The 18,774-nt window shown below is 42.7% G+C and overlaps 2 protein-coding genes and 1 pseudogene across 5 annotated transcripts in view; 1 reads left to right on the top strand and 2 right to left on the bottom strand.

The window, feature by feature from the left end:
* LOC120812393 (uncharacterized) lies at positions 1–3,087 on the top strand (annotated as a pseudogene). Its single transcript, XR_013454774.1, has 6 exons — positions 1–256; positions 731–865; positions 991–1,167; positions 1,380–1,484; positions 1,575–1,916; positions 2,016–3,087. The product of XR_013454774.1 is annotated as an uncharacterized LOC120812393 (transcript).
* Positions 3,039–6,061, bottom strand: LOC120812243 (glycine cleavage system H protein, mitochondrial-like). The gene is made up of 5 exons (XM_040168062.2): positions 5,722–6,061; positions 5,431–5,513; positions 5,252–5,315; positions 4,255–4,386; positions 3,039–3,435 (listed from the first exon to the last, which is right to left on the bottom strand). Exons 1-5 carry the CDS (start codon positions 6,056–6,058, stop codon positions 3,338–3,340), a joined length of 714 nt encoding a protein of 237 aa, XP_040023996.2. The 5' UTR covers positions 6,059–6,061; the 3' UTR covers positions 3,039–3,337.
* A 3,066-nt stretch (positions 6,062–9,127) lies between these two features.
* Positions 9,128–18,774, bottom strand: part of LOC120812436 (protein FAM107B-like) — a 45,673-nt gene continuing 36,026 nt past the window's right edge. For all 3 annotated transcript variants that reach the window (XM_040168372.2, XM_078097715.1, XM_040168371.2), the window contains exons 3-4: positions 10,728–10,884; positions 9,128–10,559 (exon numbers count right to left, since the gene is read on the bottom strand). In XM_040168372.2, coding sequence (XP_040024306.1) covers positions 10,440–10,559; positions 10,728–10,884 — 277 coding nt within the window. In that variant the 3' untranslated portion in view covers positions 9,128–10,439. The remainder of the gene's footprint in view (positions 10,560–10,727; positions 10,885–18,774) is intronic.

Here is an 18,774-nt window from a genome sequence, read left to right as displayed (position 1 = left end):
ATGCCTCCTTCGGCTGGCGAAGACAGTAAGGTCTTCGTGAGAAGGATGTTGGTGGAGGTGCTGGCGGGTCGAGAGGATCCGGAGGGGTTCTTTGCCATGTGTGTGTCGGCTCTGGGCCACCGGGAGACCAGCTCACGGTTCCTGCCCCTCATCCAGCCGCTGTCCACGGCCAACGGCGCGCTGAACGCCGCCCTCACCTCCATCCACACGGACTACTTCTCCAAGGTCTCCGTCCCGCACAAGAATCATCTACGTGGTCGCGTTTCGCTTCGTTTTGTCTAACTTGTTATGAGTTGCTGACTCTAAGGCTTAGTGAGTCCGCTAACGTCTTCACTAAAAACCTTCCTGTAACTGCTCGTCTCCTACAACCTAACTGACGTCACCTGCGCTCAAAATGTGTTAGGCAACGTCAGAGCTAGCTTGTGTTAGCTTAGCATCTACTGTGGGGGTATAGTTGCTAAATCAAATCACATTCTTTGGTAGATATAGATACGTTATTTTGTTCCTAGCTCCTGAAGGCAACTAGGAAATAATTATTTGTAAAGAAAAGATCTGAAGATACAAATCTTTTATCTTATTAACAAAAAGTAGTGGTGCTTGTTCAATAATCTGCAAATATTGTAAATGCATTTGTTGTCCCCCCTCCTCCCTCAATGACTATACGCAGTAGTTTCATCATTAATTATAAAAATGGATGTTTCTAACTCAATCATAGACTAAAGATGATGAGCTGAAACTTGCACTGTCGCTGTCTCTTGTGGAAATGGACGATCACCGGCTGTCCAGCACCAGCCAAGAGTCCCGACCTCAGCGACCTGCAGACGAGACCCTTACTCCGTGAGCACGGAGGGGGTCGGACTCAGAGGTAAGTCACAACTAAATTTAAATCGTGTTTGCTTTAAATATTTCTGGTAAATATAAAAAAACCTCAAAATCTACAAGCGGATTAAAAATAAAGTAATCTGTTTTTTTGTTTTTCTCTTGGTATAGGAATAGGTTCAGTCTCTCACTTCATGACCTGCTGTAGACAGAACCCAGGGTCTGCGTTAGGGGCCCCCCTGGACTCTCCTGTATCTCTCCCCACACCCGCCCGCTGGCCTGTGGGTGTCTCTTTGAACACACTAGGCCTGGCGCGCATGCCCCGCAGGAAAGATGGCACAACGGTCAGTAGCCACAGCAGATGAGCCTTGAGGGGTTAGCTGTGATGTTGTGTGAGGGGGCACGACTGCGTGTCATCCCTCATCCCCTCTCTTTTTTTCCCCCTGCTTGGAATAAAATCTTTGAAATGACGATCAGATTAAAATTAGGTTTTCAATAATTTCTCTCTGTTCATTTCATTTTGGCCTTCAGTCAATCTGAAGGCCAAAATGAACAGAGAGAAATTATTGAAAACCTAATTTTGATCTGGGCAGCTAACATCCGTAAATCTTGGGATTTCAGTGAGGAAGGCGCGTCGGACCAGCTAGAGGCCTTTCTGAATGATGGTGAGAGACCTTGTGTTCACGTAAAACATGACTGTACTTGAAGGAATGCTAAGCGTGACGTTGACCTTACGATTCCGCCATGCGTCCAAGGTGTTTATCGTTACGAAAAAGAGTCCGGCAGGGCTGATGCCCCAAATACCAGCTGTCTGTCCCCCTACCTTCACTTTGGTCAGCTCAGCCCACGTTGGCTATTGTGGGATGCCAAAGGGGCGCGCTGTCAACCCCCAAAGTTCCAACGCAAACTGGCGTTGAGGGATTTGGCTTACTGGCAGCTGACCATGTTTCCCGACCTCCCCTGGGAATCCCTCAGTTGATGCAGCGATGACCTGCGACCCCTACGGAAGCTACGTGAGTGTCCTGAACTTGCGGATCTGCCCGACGATCTCATTCACAAACCCTGGAAGTGTCCGCCATCCATGCTTCGACGTGCATGTGAGGCGATAGTCATGACAAAGCAAATTTCTGGCAACCACTTCAAAGTTCCACACCATAACCCACAATTCTGCTTTTTCTGCTATCGTCACTGGTCAGGTGTGGTCTTTGGCCAGACATACGCCGAGCGGATAGTCACAGACCTGGAGGAGCGGAGGAGTCGTTCCCTGCAGGATGTGGCTCTGGTGCGAAGAGAGTTCGAGCAGTACGTGGACAAGCACTCTGGCTGCGACTTGGTGCCTCTGCCGCCGCGCCTCGTCTCTCAGGCTCTGGGCTCAGCGCACTGGGACGCGGGTCTGGTAGCGGAAGGGAAGCAGTTCCTGTTGCCCGTTATCACGCGCATGGAATTCAAACACCAACAGGAAGACCCAGACGCAGACGCCGCCTCAAATCCTTACAATACTGTTCTGAATGGGTACGTGAGTCGCAAGCGGGACGAGACGGTCGCCTTCCTTAATGAGAGAGACTTTACTGCCAGCGTGATGCACGAGGGCATTCAGAGAAGGGAGAGGCTGGAGAGCAATTATTGCAGAATGGAGGGACTCCCTCAGCCTCCAGCGCCTCGGGCAGAGCCAGAAGAACTCCAAACGCCAAGGACAAGTATTCTGTGGCCCCCAGTGGGGCAGTCTTGTCAGTCAGGTGATCCAGAGACCACGACGGAAAGTGAAGTGACCAGTTACAAGCCGTAAAATGCACAAAAATCTTAAGGAAAGCCTTAGATTAAAATGTGAGGGAAATTTGTTGAGACAAAGTTTGCAAGAGTCGTACATTTAGTGTTCAGCAAATTCGGACAAATCCGAGGCATGTTACAAAAAAAGGCTTCCACCTTATGTTTTACATTTGGTTCTTTTTTATATTGTTGTACATTGGGTGAATAATTTTGGTTGCAACAATGCGTGTGGATATGACAGATGGGTTTACTAAAAATAAGTGATTATTATTAAATGTGTAAATATTTATAGTATAGTATTTGTCTAACGGTGTCAAGAACTATTTAATAGCTGTAATGTTAAACATCTTGTGCTGTCACATGGGGGACTCTAAATCAAACCATTTTATAAAAACTGACCTTTTATAATATGAAGCCTAAACTTTGGGATTTAATATAAAAAAAAGAAAAAATAAGTCTCAGGAATTGTTTATTTTCTAATAAAAAAAGGTACCGCAGCCACAATTTCTGTCATACATGCAGTAGACAAACATTATTGTTGATTATTGAAGACCAAAGTGCTTTTTAAAGTCAGTCTTAGCAGTAGATAAAGGATTTCTAATGTTCACAGCTTTACAACACTGGTCAGCTTTGTGGAGATCCACTGGTGGGCGCTAAGCATTTTATCGGAGCTGACACAGGCACAACTCGATCTTCCGGCCAGTATCATTTGAAAAGGAGGAGCGCGTAGCACTTAAGCGGACGGGTTAGATTAGTCCTTGATAGAGCGGATATATCTCTCATAGGCTGCTTCATCCATTAGAGTATCGAGCTCTGTAGGGTTGCCAATGGTCATCTTTATCAGCCAACCTACATTGAATGAGTCAAAATCAGTTAACCTGTGAACTGTGAACAGTTTTGTCAAGTCAAATATGTGTTACACCCCTTTGCTTATTACAGTATGGAGAATTAAGCATGACAATGAACAATGTTTGGCTTTACAAGACCCATTTCCAAAGCACAGAATAGCAGTTATGGGTGAACTACTGCAGAATCATGTAGTGATGATGGAATTCTGACAATAGCAAAACATTTGGAACGTTCTGGATGATGGGTAACTATATCAGCCAACCTGTAAGTCTTTAACTGGAGTAGTAATTAAAGTACTTCCAAATGTAGAGATTACGCTAAAAACGTGCAAAGTTGCCAGTCAGCAAGAAAGATGGTTCATACTTTAAGACACAATATACTATAAAAAGGTTAACTCTACAAACAAAACGGATTGACAAGGCACGAGATCGGAATCGTTCCTCATCTCACTCCTCATCTCTATGTAATGTTGCATCACTGCCATCTACTGTCCAAAGAAAGTCTGTCAAGTAAAAGCAGTTTCCTCAATCTTCACAGCCCACTGCTTTGACACAGTAACATTAAGTAGTCAGTACTTATGTATTCTTTTTTTAAATATTTTTCAAATCACTGCCACTTCAATTATCTAATGTGTTCTAACAAATGCATTAACAACAACAACAATCTGCAGTAATCATTTTTGAAAGTTAAAAACTAGTCGGTTAAAAAAAACAAAACACCAATGACCCAAGGACTCCAGGGAACCAACAGACATATTATATTTTAAATTCTATCCTGTTCAAGTCTATGTAGTACACTTTAGCCTATGTGTGTGCTTACCATCATCGTAGCAAGATTTGTTCACCAGACCAGGATTGTCGGCCAGTAGTGTATTAACCTCTACAACTTCTCCAGTCAAAGGGGAATAAAGCTCACTGGCAGCCTTCACACTTTCCAGAGCTCCAAACTCATCTGTGACAGTAGATGTTAGAAACAAGTACATTTATATACGTTAGGTCATTTCAGAATAGCAACTTCCAAGACAGAAAAGGCAAATATTGTTGACGTTACATTACATGTCATTTAGCTGACGCTTTTATCCAAAGCGACTTACAATAAGTGCATTCAACCAGAAGGATACAAACCCAGAAGAACACGAAACAAGAAAGTGTAACATTAACTAGAATAGGTGCTCTGTGGCACGGTGACTATTCACCAATATAACAAATGATATTGAGTGTATTACTAAAATACTTTTTTTAAATGATGGATGGAAAGTAGCAAAGCAATTTATTGTTTCTCAACACAGCATCTGAGAAGAAATTTGGCAGCGCTGCGTTACGATGCAGAATAATTTAATTTGAATATCTTCACAATATATTTGCTTTCAAAATATCTGGACACCAAAAAATGTTCATGCGTTTTTCAGACATATTCCTCTAAACCACAAGGCAAAATAACTCAAAACATATGTACAAGTCCATCTTTCATAATGGCAGAAGAAAAAGCATTTCAAAAGAAGGGTAGCAATCTTACTGTCATTTCTAGTCAGTAAAAACCGTTGTCACATGCAAAACAAGATAATCATTAGCATGTTAATCAGAAACTTGTTTCAAGGAATACTTATTTTATCCAAAACAATGTCCAGATGCAAAGTCAGATGCCTTTCGTAAAGAATATTGAATCATTGCATTGTATCCCATAAATTGGAATTTCAAATTCAGTTATACTTCAGCAATTATACAGTTTCCAGCCTAAATGTCATCTTCCATGCCAAGGTTGTATTCCTCCATAGTTTTTTTTTTTTTTTTACATGTGAGCCACACCACCCTCATACCTTGCTGGACCAGCTGCGTTCCCACTTCTGGCAGTCCACAGTAAACCACATCTCCCAGAGCCTCCTGCAAGTTTCAGAAAGCAAGGTCAAAGACTGGAGCAAAAGTATGTACTTTCGCTAGTGCAGATAACCTACGCGTGTGAGCGATTCTGCACGCGATCACGCAGTAGGAAACTTACTTGAGCAAACTTGCTGATCCCAACAGTCCCAATTCCGTCATCTTCTACTCGGATCCATTCGTGTTTGCCTGTGAATTTAAGTGCTGAAAAACAACAACAAAAAAAGACTCAGACCTCAATGATCCCTTTCACTGCACGAGTATTTTTGTAATGTATGACAACCAGAATAAACAGAGACAGGCGTAGAGCCGCGTCGTGAGCGTACGTGTCCTTTCTTAAGCTAATGTTACCCTCTAGCAACCGCAAGCGTTAGCTAACATAATACAATAAAACCCACACGCGGGGTAATACCTGCTGTTAATCGACAAGATGTGGCTAGTGTCCTTTCGAAGTAAGGTTGCGATGTCAGCCGCAACGGGGAAAGTGTTGCCGAGCGGGTAAGTACAGGCAAAACTGTGAAAAAGTTGGAAGACAGGGAGCGGAACAGCCCACAGGCGGCCATCTTTGTCGCGTATTGATGAGGGCACCGAATTCTTCTTCGTGGATTTGCACTCCGGGGATCTTCTTCTTCTTCTTCTTCTTCTTCTTCTTCTTCTTCTTCTTCTTCTTCTTCTTCTTCTTCTTCTTCTTCTTTGAGGTTAATCAGGTGATGCTTTGCAGGCACTTCGTGGAGTAAGTTAACTCGCATAGTGTCCGGATATCATTTTATTACCTCATCGTCATAACTACTCTTTTAAAGAAGCTGAACAAATGGTCTCGTCCCTTGTCCATTACCAACACACCCGAATTTGCTTAAAACTAACGGTAGGCTACATGACACAACAATGTCGAAAAAGACAGGTTGGAGGTTTGACATATATTTGGATTCTGTGTTAATCATGTTTTGCTATTTTTTTTCTTCAAAAGGCCTCTTTGCCGTATTTGGATGTACCTGATGGCAAACCCTACAAGAACTTTGTTTGGTTTACGCACTTCAGAAAATTGAAGAATGTTTTAAAATGGTTCAATAGCTTCATATATGGGATTCAAGCCAAGGATATCGTTTGCAAACAGTATCAAATTACTTTCACTAATTGTCTTAATGATTGTCTCATTTTCACTGTAAACTTAAAGTCCCCGCCTTGCATTTCACCTTAATTGTTGGAATGCATTCCAAGTATTGTTCTTCGAAACTAGTTCTTCGCTCCGTTTCTGAGTTTTACATGAGTGTGTATTGCGTCTGCTAGAGGGGGACCTCGAGGGCTAGAGGGTGAAGCAGCGCAGGAATCTGGTTAAAAAAGTATGGAACTTCTGTCCTTGCAGCCAAAGTATACACTCTAGAGGCTTCATTTCTTCAGATTAATGAGGGCATGGTTGTGCTGATTGGATTAATGTGTTCATGGAATCCCAGAGTTCTTTAGTTTTGGCTTAAGGAGTGTTAGAGTGACACAACCTCTGCCAAAAGCCCCATAGGCTCCAATACAAATCTGCCGACATATTTCTCAAAGAATCCAGAAGGTACACGTTTTGTAAACTTCGACAGGAGCCGTATTTTTTACCGGACAGACTTGAATAACACCTCCCTGCGTTCGGTAGAGTCTTGGGTCTCGCACAAACAGCGTATTTTTTAGATAGCTGTTATAGTTTTGCGCTGAATGTCATTTGTTTGAGGTGTGGTTTCTTGGTAAAATCCGTTTACTCTGTGATCAGCCCGCGAAAACAGCAGCTGCGCCGTCTCCATGACGACCACACAGGCTCGTGCCAGCACTCACTCTCCCTTCCCTACGGAGTCTGACAGACAAGCAGGCTCACGTGGGGAGAACATGGCGCTAGCAAACGCGGCGCTAGCTAGTAGTGAGCCGGCTCTTTGACGTGAACGCCTGGAGCCGGCTCCTGATTGGGGAGCCGCTTTGTTTTTGTTTTCTCTCTCTCTCTCTCTCTCTCTCTCTCTCTCTCTCTCTCTCTCTCTCTCTCTCTCTCTCTCTCTCTCTCTCTCTCTCTCTCTCTCTCTCTCTCTCTCAAGCCGCATTTTATCGGTCAATATGTGTGGTGGCGTCTCTGTGCCGCGCTGAGCACAGGGGGGAGGGGCGGGACTTACACACACAGCAGCACAGCACACAGCAAGCACACAAACAGGGAGGCGAGTCACAAGAGAGAAAGAGAGCAACGGACTGGAAATGTAAAAAAAAACAAGTTAAGAAAACGAGTGTCAACAGGAAACCCAGCAAAATCTGGACACATTTCAATTACATTGACCTAAGGCAGAATGTAGAGTCTGCAAGACTAAAATCTCCGCACCCCACCCCAATCGAGCTGGCTCCACAAACAACCTGCACAGGCACATGAGAACTGTCCATCCTTTAGTGCAATTGGAAGACAAAAGACAAGAAAGTGAACCTGATAGTACAGCTTTTGTTATTTCTGTATTTTTAAAAATTCATTTAAGCTCCTGCAACTTCTGTATTTTTTAGAAAATCTGTTGAAATTCAGCTTCCCCACTTCCTGTATTTTCAGCAATTCTTTAAAATAATTTCAGCTTTTCTTATGCCTCTATTAACAGCAATGTTTTTTTTTTCATTTCTGTATTTTTTTGCATGATTTCACATTTATTTCAGCTGTTTTCATTTCTCCCTTTTCAGCAAATCTATTGAAATTCCATGCAGCTTCTCCCATATCTGTATTTTCAGCAAATTCAAATTAATTTCAGCTTTTCTAATATCTGTCATTCCAGTTGAAATTCCCTTCAACTTTCTGTATTTTCAGCTATTTTAAAAAATTCGGTTCAGCTTTCAGCTTTTTGCATTCCAATTCCATTTTCAGCAGGAAATGCATTTTCTAGCAGGAAATGCATTTTCTAGTTTATTTCTTTACTCTTTTTTTACTCATTACCTAATTTCTCAATTTTTCCAACATGCCCCATCATCTGCAAATCATGATCTTTCCAGCACTACATTTTAAGAAACATGATCTGAAGAATAGTATAGGACTTATGTCACTCGCCTTAAGGGTCCCATTTTCTCTCTTACAAGGATTGGATATTTCAGATATTACGTTTACTTGAATCGTTCTTATTGAAAGGGTTTAAATGAAAAACCATTCCTCCAGTTCAGAATCAGAAGCCTCTCCATCCATAAGATTTTATACATATTTATCCCATCAAAGAATACTACAGCTACTATTTGGATTAAACAGAACTATCAAATTCAATGTTTTAATTCAATAAAGGAGTATTCTCCCTATTTCTTTTGCAACATTCCAGCTTTAGCAAGCAATCCAACAGGATAAATATGTTTATTTAACATAAGACTTGATTGGTGTAACTACCTACAGTTACGTCTTAGTTTATTTCTCATATATTGGAGTAATGTAATTTCATATAAGATGTACGATCAAGCAGACTCTTTTTATGTATATCGACATTGCGTATTAAGCTCACTAAATTCCTCTCGTTTAACAAAAATTATATTATCTGACCATTAACTTTAGGTTTTGTCACTCCACCACTTGTTATGGGCACTGAAGTTGCCACAGAACACAATGTGTGCCCTACTTTGCAATACGACCAACTCCATTCCAAATACTATTAATCTCGACATTTGACTGTTGCAATCTGTGAGCAAAGCCAACACCATCTACAGTAAAAAATATCAAAGCAATAAGCCGTCTGATTGGCATTCTGCTTGGCTGGTATCTTTGGATCGCTTATCAATTCGAAAATAAAAACTTCTTTTAGGATTGATAACAAACCCTCAGACAAAATTAAAAAAAATAAAGTGAATCTGTTAAAATTATGTTTATTCAAAAGAATCTTCTTGGGAAGAACACCGGGTCATAAATCTGCTTCTTCCCATCAGAATAAAAACAATAATCCTTTGGAGACCCACACATTGTTTTTCAGTTAACAGCCACTTTTGGTCAGATTCATTTAGTTAAATGATCTGCCTGCACATCTATGGATCTATTGTTTATAAAGACAAAATACTGCAGTGATTAGGGTCCAGGACTTGAAGGACCCACACAGATCCCACAAACTGCTGATTGATTATACCTTTTTGTGACAGGTGGCCTCCGTGTGTATGCTTCCCAACAAGTCCTTTGCTCATAAAAGCACACGAAGACTGGTCAGACAGGGCTCATTACTCTTATAGACCGCACAAACAAGAACTTAAATTACATAATAAGTAACACTTTTATCCATACAAAAACAACAGAATATTTAGAGAAAGGGTCACTCTCATTGCCCGGGAGTTCTACTATTGCTCAACATTGCATGACGTGAGGAATGGCATGTTACAAATTAAAAAAAAGAAAAAAGGAAAGAACATATATATATATATATATATATATATATATATATATAGCAAATGTGGGTGTTTCACAAAACCATCGACTCCCTTTGTCCTGTTCTGGCTGAATAAACTATGCTGTAAACAAACTAAAATGCAGAACGAATAATAGTGTCCTCCCCTACCGGGGCTAAAAGCTACAAACATAAATAACAAAAGCACATTTGTTTGGCTTTTACATTACACAGCTTCAAGAGTCTATCCAGTGTCCACTTTTCCTCTTTTCATTCTGAAGATGAGAACAGAAATAACAACAACAATGATAACAACATTGACAACAGTGAAGAGAAACGGCAGCTTGCTGTGGTGAGAGGAGTGAAAACAGACGGGTTGAGAACTCCTCTGTGTGTGTGTGTGTGTGTGTGTGTGGTCGGTTCTTTTGTTTTTTTTCTCCAGCGCTCATTGGAAGCTTGTTTCGCCCTCGTTGGAAGGCGTTCAGCACGAAACATGTCTGTCAGCATCCCTCCTGCAGGGGGTGCTGTGTGCTGCTGGACTGTTGCGGGAAACAGAGGTGAGTACTGGCGCTCCACGGCAGGCGGGCGGGCGGAGGAGGTCTTTAGTCTGTAAAGTCTCTCCTCACTGCGGGGAGGAACAACTAGGTCAGGGGAAAACCAGGAAGTGCGTCAGAGACCCGCCTCCAGGGCACCGCCGTGCACCACAGACAACACACACACAAACACGCACAAGTCTTTGTGATAACAAACACGCGCACAATCAGCCAGACCCAGACACCCCGGCTGGTTTTTAGGTGGTCCGTTCCTCCCCGTCAGCTTCCTGCTTGGTTCTGCGCAGGTTGCTCTTCATCTTCACAAACTCAGGGGTGTTCTCCTGTTCCTCCTCATCTTTATGTTGCTCCAGCTCCAGCTGCAAGAACACAGACATTGGCAAATTCAGATTGAGACATTGTAGAAGTGATAATCTGCATCTTGTTTCAGCTTGCAACAATCCAAGCAGTAACTTAGTTTCATAGTGCATCCATATAAGTGACGTATCTCATATATATCTATAAATATATGGACTTGGATGATTTACCTGCTCTAGTTTCTGTTGTCTTTTCATGAGCTCTATCTCCAGGTCACTCCTCTTCTTGTGAGCCTCCTGCTCCTCCTTCTGAGCCTTGAGAACTTGCTCCCTCTTTCTCTTCTCCATAACCTTCTGCAGCTCGGGTTTGTTCTGAGGAGCCAGACCCCTGTGCAGAATCAACGGGAGAGACCGCGTTACTGAAGTAAACCTCTGGCGATGGCATCGCGCCGCACTCAGAGGGAGATTAGCGTTCACATTCATGCGTAGAACGTGACGACCACGACCTCATTCTAGTTTGACGCGCGGATCCTTATTTGTTTTTCCGTATTAAAAAGTCAGTCTTGATTTGGGAAAGTTCTGATCCTGTTCCCAATCTCAGCTTGTTCCACATGTCTGACTACGTATTGGTACGCAGCATGGGACTGATTTAGGAAAAGAGCCTTTTTTCTTTTTCGAGTAACAAAACAATCCCATATCTAAAATATCTAATAAAAAACTTCTCATTTGGACGTCGTCTCTGGGTGATCAAGTCAGTGACAAAAATAGACTGTTGCACAACAGCCTGGGTTTGTGCAGCAACCAGTGGCGGTTCTGGGCACGGGCGAACCGGGCAGCCACCTGGGGCGGCATTTTTTCATGGCTCATGGGGGGCGGCACGAGCGCTGGAAAAAAAATCCTCTGCTCCGCGAAGCAGTTTTCTATCATCTATCGTTTCACTGTGTGGGGAATTGGCAGATTGTGGCCCCCTGCGGCTGCAGGCGCCCTGCTTGTTGGAGGTGCTGTGCACAGAAGCTGTGTGAGTAGGGGAAAAGGAAGGGGCGCGCGGGGGACAGTTCACCTCTGGGTCACCCAAATGGAACGGTCGGATAAGGGGGGGGAGCAGGGGTCGGGGGAGTCACTGTTAAATACGCTAATGTAATTAGTGGGCTAAAGTCAGTCACACCCCGACTTTCTTACAATTAACGCACATTTCAATAATGATAAATGCAAGCCTATAGTTCCTGCACATTTTTGTTTTTATGAATATTGAATTGAAATGGCCAATAAAAATTGGTAATACAAAACGATTATGTGTCACCTGTCACCAAGGTTAATTGGTTTAGTCTTGACTTCTGGTCGTGACTGACAGTGTTGGGGGGATGGGAAATCTGTTGCTTGTCGAGTCAGAGGCAAATAAAAACAGATGGACAGAAAAAGGTTAAAATCATCAGGTTCCCACTACAGAAAGAAAAGAAAAGAAGAGGAGGAGAAGCAAGCAAAAGATGGAGGTATGCAAATATGTTGTCTCTCTGTATGATTATACATGTGTCATACATTAATTGGTGGGGTAACTCTTTCGTCTGTTAGCCTTTTTGCTATGTTGCTGAATGCTTATACAACAATAATTCGGTTTTAACTCAACAAACACAAGGTTTGTAATTTCACCATAATATGTGCTTTGATACACAAAACTGTTACAAGTTCAGTTATTATTTATTTCCATCATTTGGTTTAATGTTAGGTCCTGTCATTAACCAACGGAATTCTCAAATCTGTAGGTAGTTTCAAAGACGGACATTTGCTATTTGCTACAACTGTATTTTTGTGACAAAGTATTGTTTAACAGTCAGAACTAAAAGTGTGCCATGCATAGAATTCAAGGCTGTAACCGAGGAGCTAATGTTTCCTCCCTAAAAGTTAGATTAATATAGCATGTAATGAAAGACATTTAGTGTAAGGGCATGTTTATTTAACCCTACTATATTATGTTTGGGGTCAATTTGGCCCCAGGCTGTTTTAGCTGTATAAACATAATCCTACGGTCTTTTGATTTAAATTTCAATTGCAAATGAACTACAATTTCAACAATTTCACTTTTAAAATATTTTGGAGCATCCTCTGCTACTGGTCAGGAGGAGCCACCTACCTCCCCTGCTACACATGACTCTGCTGGTATAGTCTCAGAGCCTCAGGATGAGGACCAGCCATCTACCTCATCAGCTAAACAGGCAGATTTACCATTTACTATGGAATGGTCCTTCAGGATGAGCTGCCGTCAATCTCCTCAGCTACACAAATATCTGATATTGAAGATGAAGACCCATTTGTCTGTACTTCTCCCCAGCATGAGCCTTCAGGTGAGTTTGTGTATGTGTGTGTGTGTGTGTGTGTGTGTGTGTGTGTGTGTGGAGGGGGTATGCCTAGACAACACAACTGGACAACTGCAATTTAATGTAATTTGAATATGTCTGATATCATTTCTGAGTAGGCCTATATGTTATGTTCCACTGCTACGTGCTTTGAGTAATGTTTTTGACTAACAGTGCCAATATGCTGTCTGATAGAAGAAAACAAGATGGCGCTAGTGTACATGGCAAGCCGTCTGTCTTGCGTGCATCTCTTCTACAAGGCCACCAGACATCCAGGGGACCTGAAATCGGACTAAGTATCTCTTTCTTTAAACCAAGCTAGTCTGCTAAATTTGTTGTTGATTCTAGTGTCTTAAGTTAATTTGATTGCTGATTTGCTTTAGTTTTTGTCGTCTCACGGCCAGTTCTTTGTTTGAAGTTATCTTGGTTGCTAGTTTGCTCAAGCTCTTTCAGTCTTTTAGTGCCAGTTTGTGTTCTAGATTCTACTATTAAGTTAACTGCCAGTGTGCCCTCCTAACTCTGCTAGGTTTTGGGGGAAATTGTTGAGCCTGCGTGGGGTGAGGCTCTCAGGAATGTGACCTTTGATGTGAGCCGGTGACTTAAGGCAGTCCAGGGTGAGATAAGACACAGATGAAATCATACGTGCCCTGACTGACCTTTTAGATGTTGTTGATTGTCTGGGTCCATAAAGGGAGGGTCACGGGGTCACCCCTGCATCATCTGGTACTTTTCCAACACTCCTCTTTGAGGGGTGGGCTGTCCTGTCCTGAGGCAGCACAAACCTGAAGTGTACATAAGCTCCTGTTCTCCTCTTCAACTTGGTCAGATCTTCCTGCTCCTTTTGGGGGAAGGAACATCTGTCCCTTTTCAGCTGAATTGTAGTCATTTGACTTCTGTCTGTGCTTACGACTTGTGCTGATGATTTCTGTATTCTTTATCTTTTTTTCTATATTCTAGTTAGTAATAAATACTTAATCACAAAGCAAGCTCAAGATACTTTTGATTTCTCACATGGGCTAAATCCACAAATTTCCACCACAAACTTGGCGACGAGGATGGGATGGACGCGTGATCTGGACTCTGACGGACGGACAGGAGGCCATATAGTATAGGTGATTCCTCCCTGAGGGTGAGAAGCTGCCGTCCCGACGAGCCTCGGATTGCCGATCCATCCAGTTCAAGAAAAAGAAACGACGAACGCGCGGTGAGAGATCAAAATTATTTTAAGGCAGACAGAGTCATGACAAAAGGGTTTTAGGCCTATCTCACGACGAGTGTATTGTAGACAGACGTGTCTGGGTCACCTGTAGTATTTTCTCGAGTTGCATATCCTGTGTCTCCTGAAAATTCACAGGCCAACTTTGGATAAATGCAGTCGACTGAGTGGCCAGAGAAAGCAACGGTCACTGACTTGCCTTAGTTATGCATGTGGTATTTCTTTGTTTGTATGCACCTTTATAGGCGCGTACACTCCTTGCATACAGATACAGATAACTAAATGAGTAGTGTTCAGAGTAAAGGGGAGACGGGTGAAAACCATGAGACTAATATCCTGCCACCATTGTGTAAATTTATGTCAGAGCGTTATCCTGGCAGTTTGAATCAAATACAAAAATGGGTTGAATTGGGGTTCCCTCCAAAGGGGAGTTTGAGTGAGAATCAATTGGAAAAGTTGGAATTGCAACTGAGGGAAAATGAGAAGAACGATGCAGCTCAGCATGCAGGCCTGTCGAGAAGAAAGCAGAAAAAGAATGTGGTATGTAAGGCAGATTGGGAAGCTTTCAATATGTGGAAGTATGAGTCGGAGAGAAGGGAGAGACAGAGGTTGGTAGCATTTAATTCATTTAAGACCAAAGATCCTACAAAAAGTTCTGAAACGTGTACCCCTTCTAACCCCAAAACACTTTATCCTTGTTTTTATGAGTTCCTGAGGAGATTGGTGGACATGGATCTGGACTCCCCCCCCTCCCCTCACTGCTCCTCCAGCCTTCATGAGCCCACAGTCTCCTCAGCAGGAAGCAGCACAGGCAAACCTTCCTTGGCTTGACAACAGCCCACCATGAGGGAAGCCAGATTCAACCTCCAACACCAGCCAGACGATGTTTTCACCTACTGTGACCCGCTCGCAGGCTCAACAAAGGCGGGCCTTGCTCAGAGAAGGAAAACAGGAGGCATTGTCTGATCCTGAAGCTTTTTTTCCAATGGTAGAAGTGGCGGGTGCGCAAGGGCCGATGCTGGTTCTCAGACCCTGGTCAGATACCAATGTGACCAAGGCAATGAGCCACGTCTGCAGTCCTAAGGACAATCTTGCTAATTGGGAGACTGATCAGCAATTTGTCAGAAAATACCATCCTAGCATGTCAGAGCTGCGGCGTCTGATGTGCAGACTTCTGACACATGACTATCAAAAAGTTCAGAGTGTGTTCAACACCACAAGAATGGCTGCTCGCCTTAAAGATCCTGATTGTGAGCACGGCACAGATGTGGACATTAGAAGTGCTGTAGATGCTCTCATTGTGTTGGAAAATAACAATTTCCTCTGAGACTGAACCTCCCCACCGTCACCTCTATGACACAAGGGCCACAAGAAACATGCAGCTCCTTCCTGACACGCCTGACGACAGCTTTTGACATCCGCAGTGGCCTTAAGCCACCTGATCCAATGGGGGCACAGCCCCTAATGCCATATGAAGTCCATCTGAAAGAACATTTTATAAGCAGAATGAGACCTGGACTTAAACGGATGGTGAAAAGATCATGTGTAACCTGGAAAACGTGTGCTCTGGCAGACATCCTTCAGCACGCTGAACACGCTGAAGATGAGTTACACAAGAAAGAGGACAAACTAAAAGGTTTAGAAAAGGCTCAGTAAGCAATGCTTACGTGCTTGCTGTGCCAACAATTTGCCCAAGGCCAACGTGGAAGAGGAAGAGGTTATGGAAGAGATCGTGGCAGAGGCAGATCGGACTTACGGGAATTATGATCCAAACGTGTGTTACAATTGTGGACAACAAGGACATTGGCGAGCAGAGTGTCCTGAGCACATGAGGATGAGACACATCACACGTCTGACTGAGGGAGGCAGAGGGAGGGGCGGACCCCAGAGACGGATCACCCTACCACGATGAGAAAGTAACGCACCCTACACATACTCATAAACGGAACAAAATAGTTGCAAACACACACACACACACACACACACACACACACACACACACACACATCTTAGATTGCATGTCGAGTTATATTCAGAAATTCCCATAATTAACATTGACGATTTCTTGCCATCCGGTAACACTTGTAGTTGACTCAAGAGCATTTGGCATTGTGTTTGAGCTCAACATCAGATGGCATTTACAAAAAAAAAGACTAAATTGCAATTATTTTAAATGTTTAACTACAGTCAAAAACCCTCCTGTATGTATATGGATGAAAACTACTAGCATACCTTGATGCATTAATTACTCATGACCATGTAAAAATTGCGCATACACACACGGTAGAAGATTACATGCATGAACAGTCATTACATTGCACATCCCATGTAAGCACAGGGCGAGATAGAAGGTATGTGGAGGTACAGCATGACCAAAAGTTGGAGAAAGAGAGATTATGGTTGAAGCATGTGTATTGGTCAGAGGAGGCTGCTGCGGTGTCTGTTTCTCTCTCTCCTTCCCAAAGGAAAAAAAAAAAGGTGTTGATTGATTCTACTCCACATTTCATTGGCTAAACCATCTCACTGGGATACAGGATCTTGGTCCATGGTTGCATGGGTGTGTCTCGGCCTAAAGTTCAGACCGGGTGGAGAGGATCCTCATGAAGAGTATAGCGCTAGTGGTAATGTAGATCACTCGAGTAGTGTATACAGAACAGTAGAGCTCGTTGAGGAATACACACAACACGCAGACTTGTATAGCCACCCAAACAAGAAGACATAAGCTGGTTTTGTTTTTCCCTATATCGGGCGCGGTTATAAATGGATAGGATGTCCAGTGGGTAACCACGAAAGTCAGGTGTATTCCACAGAAGCGCTTAGGAACATCTACATAATTTATAACTCCCTGCAGGGTCGGCCCATCTAAATTATGTGGCTGATATGATGATTTTCAGCCCATCAACGGAGGCTTCCCAGTGAGCACAAGACGTAATTTCAACGTTGAAATATGGTTGAAATCGGGTTGAAATGAGGTCTGAACGTCTAAGACCTCATTTCAACGTCTTTTCAACCGGCTAAAAATGAGATAAAACATCAACGTGCCAGAAAACGTCAATTTGTTGACAAATGTGTCATGTTGTAACGTAAGGTTGAAAGATAGACGATATTAACGTTAAGATTTTTATAATAATTAATGAACTGGTCGGCGAAATTTGGTCTACGCGAAGACGTGATTTCAACGTATTTAATATTTCACTTAAAACGTCATAAATATGAAACTACGGACTGCGTGCTGTTAATAAGATGCGTTTAAGACATAATAATGCGGGCAGGTTCAAACATTACTTGTAAACACGTGACTCCGCTCACATCTGTAACGCGCATGCGCGAGTTCTTAGACGCCTGCAGAGCTCCGAGCGGACGAGGCGAAGTTACGGCAGCGGAGCGACATGAACGGGCTGATAGAACCACGACTACCGGCTCCACTACTCTGTAAGTACGGGAGTGTTTGGATGAAGCACACATGGAACTATAACCGGGTGTTTTACTTGTGCTGCCCACCCGATACGGGAAAGACGGCCCTTTTTGTTAAGCTAGTTAGCGTTAGCGCAGGTAGTTTGCTAGTTAGCATGCTAGCTTGGAGCATGCTAGCGTGCAGCATGATGACCTGGACCAAAAGTAAACATCCCAGAATATTTTTCGTGTGTTTGGTGTTACTAATGCGTTAGGTTGTTGCTGTACCCATAAATATTATTGCATTTCACACTGAAGATACGTTTTTAAAGCAATGGGGGCTAAATACAGATTGCAAGGGTGAAGGGCTGAATTCAACAAGTTGTGCTCTGTAAACAAGAGGGACAACACATTATAAGTTACTGCTGCTTAAATCATGATACTGTGTAATGTACCTGGACATGTTACTCCAGAAATACCATGTTACCAAGTTGCAGATTAATTGTTATCTTGTTGATAATGTAATAAGTAAACCATCTATAAATGAGTGTTCTAACACACCTGCTGCTGCTGTTATTATTATTATTAGTTTATTACTGTCATCATAAACCCAAATGACCAACTTTGCCTTTGTGCTTCCCTCCTCACAGGTTTCTGCGGGTGGTGGTTGCATCTGATGGAGGTTACGTCTGATGATGGTTGTCCCTGCACTGGTCCTGCCTTACCCCTGGCTTAGTAATCCACAATATTAGAACCATTTCTGTCGTAGGAATTGGATGTACTGTACATCTGTAAATTGTTCATACTCTACACACCTACTGCCTTGCCTTTTCTCCTCGGGTTTCTCCCGGTTGAAGGTTTTTTACATTTTGGGGGTTTTAGGACAGGATGTTGCATGTTTACGGATCGCAAAGCTGAACAAAATAAAATGATTTGAATTGAATAAACACGTTGACCAGAGAAATCTGCAATTGAGGGCTGTTCTCTGCACTCTGACTCCCTTTACACAAAGAATCATCAAGTGAGGATGAGGGAGATGCAGCTGATTTCAGGTATACTATCCCAACTCAAGTGACTCACAGCCACATCTTGTTACAGAATCTAAAAATGAAGTTCAAATGATTCAGAAAAATGGTCTACAAACACAGAGTTTTTGTTGTTGAACACAGAAATGTTGTTTCTGCACTTTTAAATCCATAGTTCATTTCCCTGAAATATATATTTTATTTTTGTATTGTTTTTAATTAGGAAAAGTGTTATATGTATAGTGTTATATATATATAATAAATGCAAATTAATAAAATAATGTGTTTGTCCT

This window comes from Gasterosteus aculeatus, chromosome Y (genome assembly GCF_964276395.1).
Source record: "Gasterosteus aculeatus chromosome Y, fGasAcu3.hap1.1, whole genome shotgun sequence".
Taxonomy (NCBI): domain Eukaryota; kingdom Metazoa; phylum Chordata; class Actinopteri; order Perciformes; family Gasterosteidae; genus Gasterosteus; species Gasterosteus aculeatus.
This window is presented reverse-complemented; position numbering and strand designations above follow the sequence as displayed.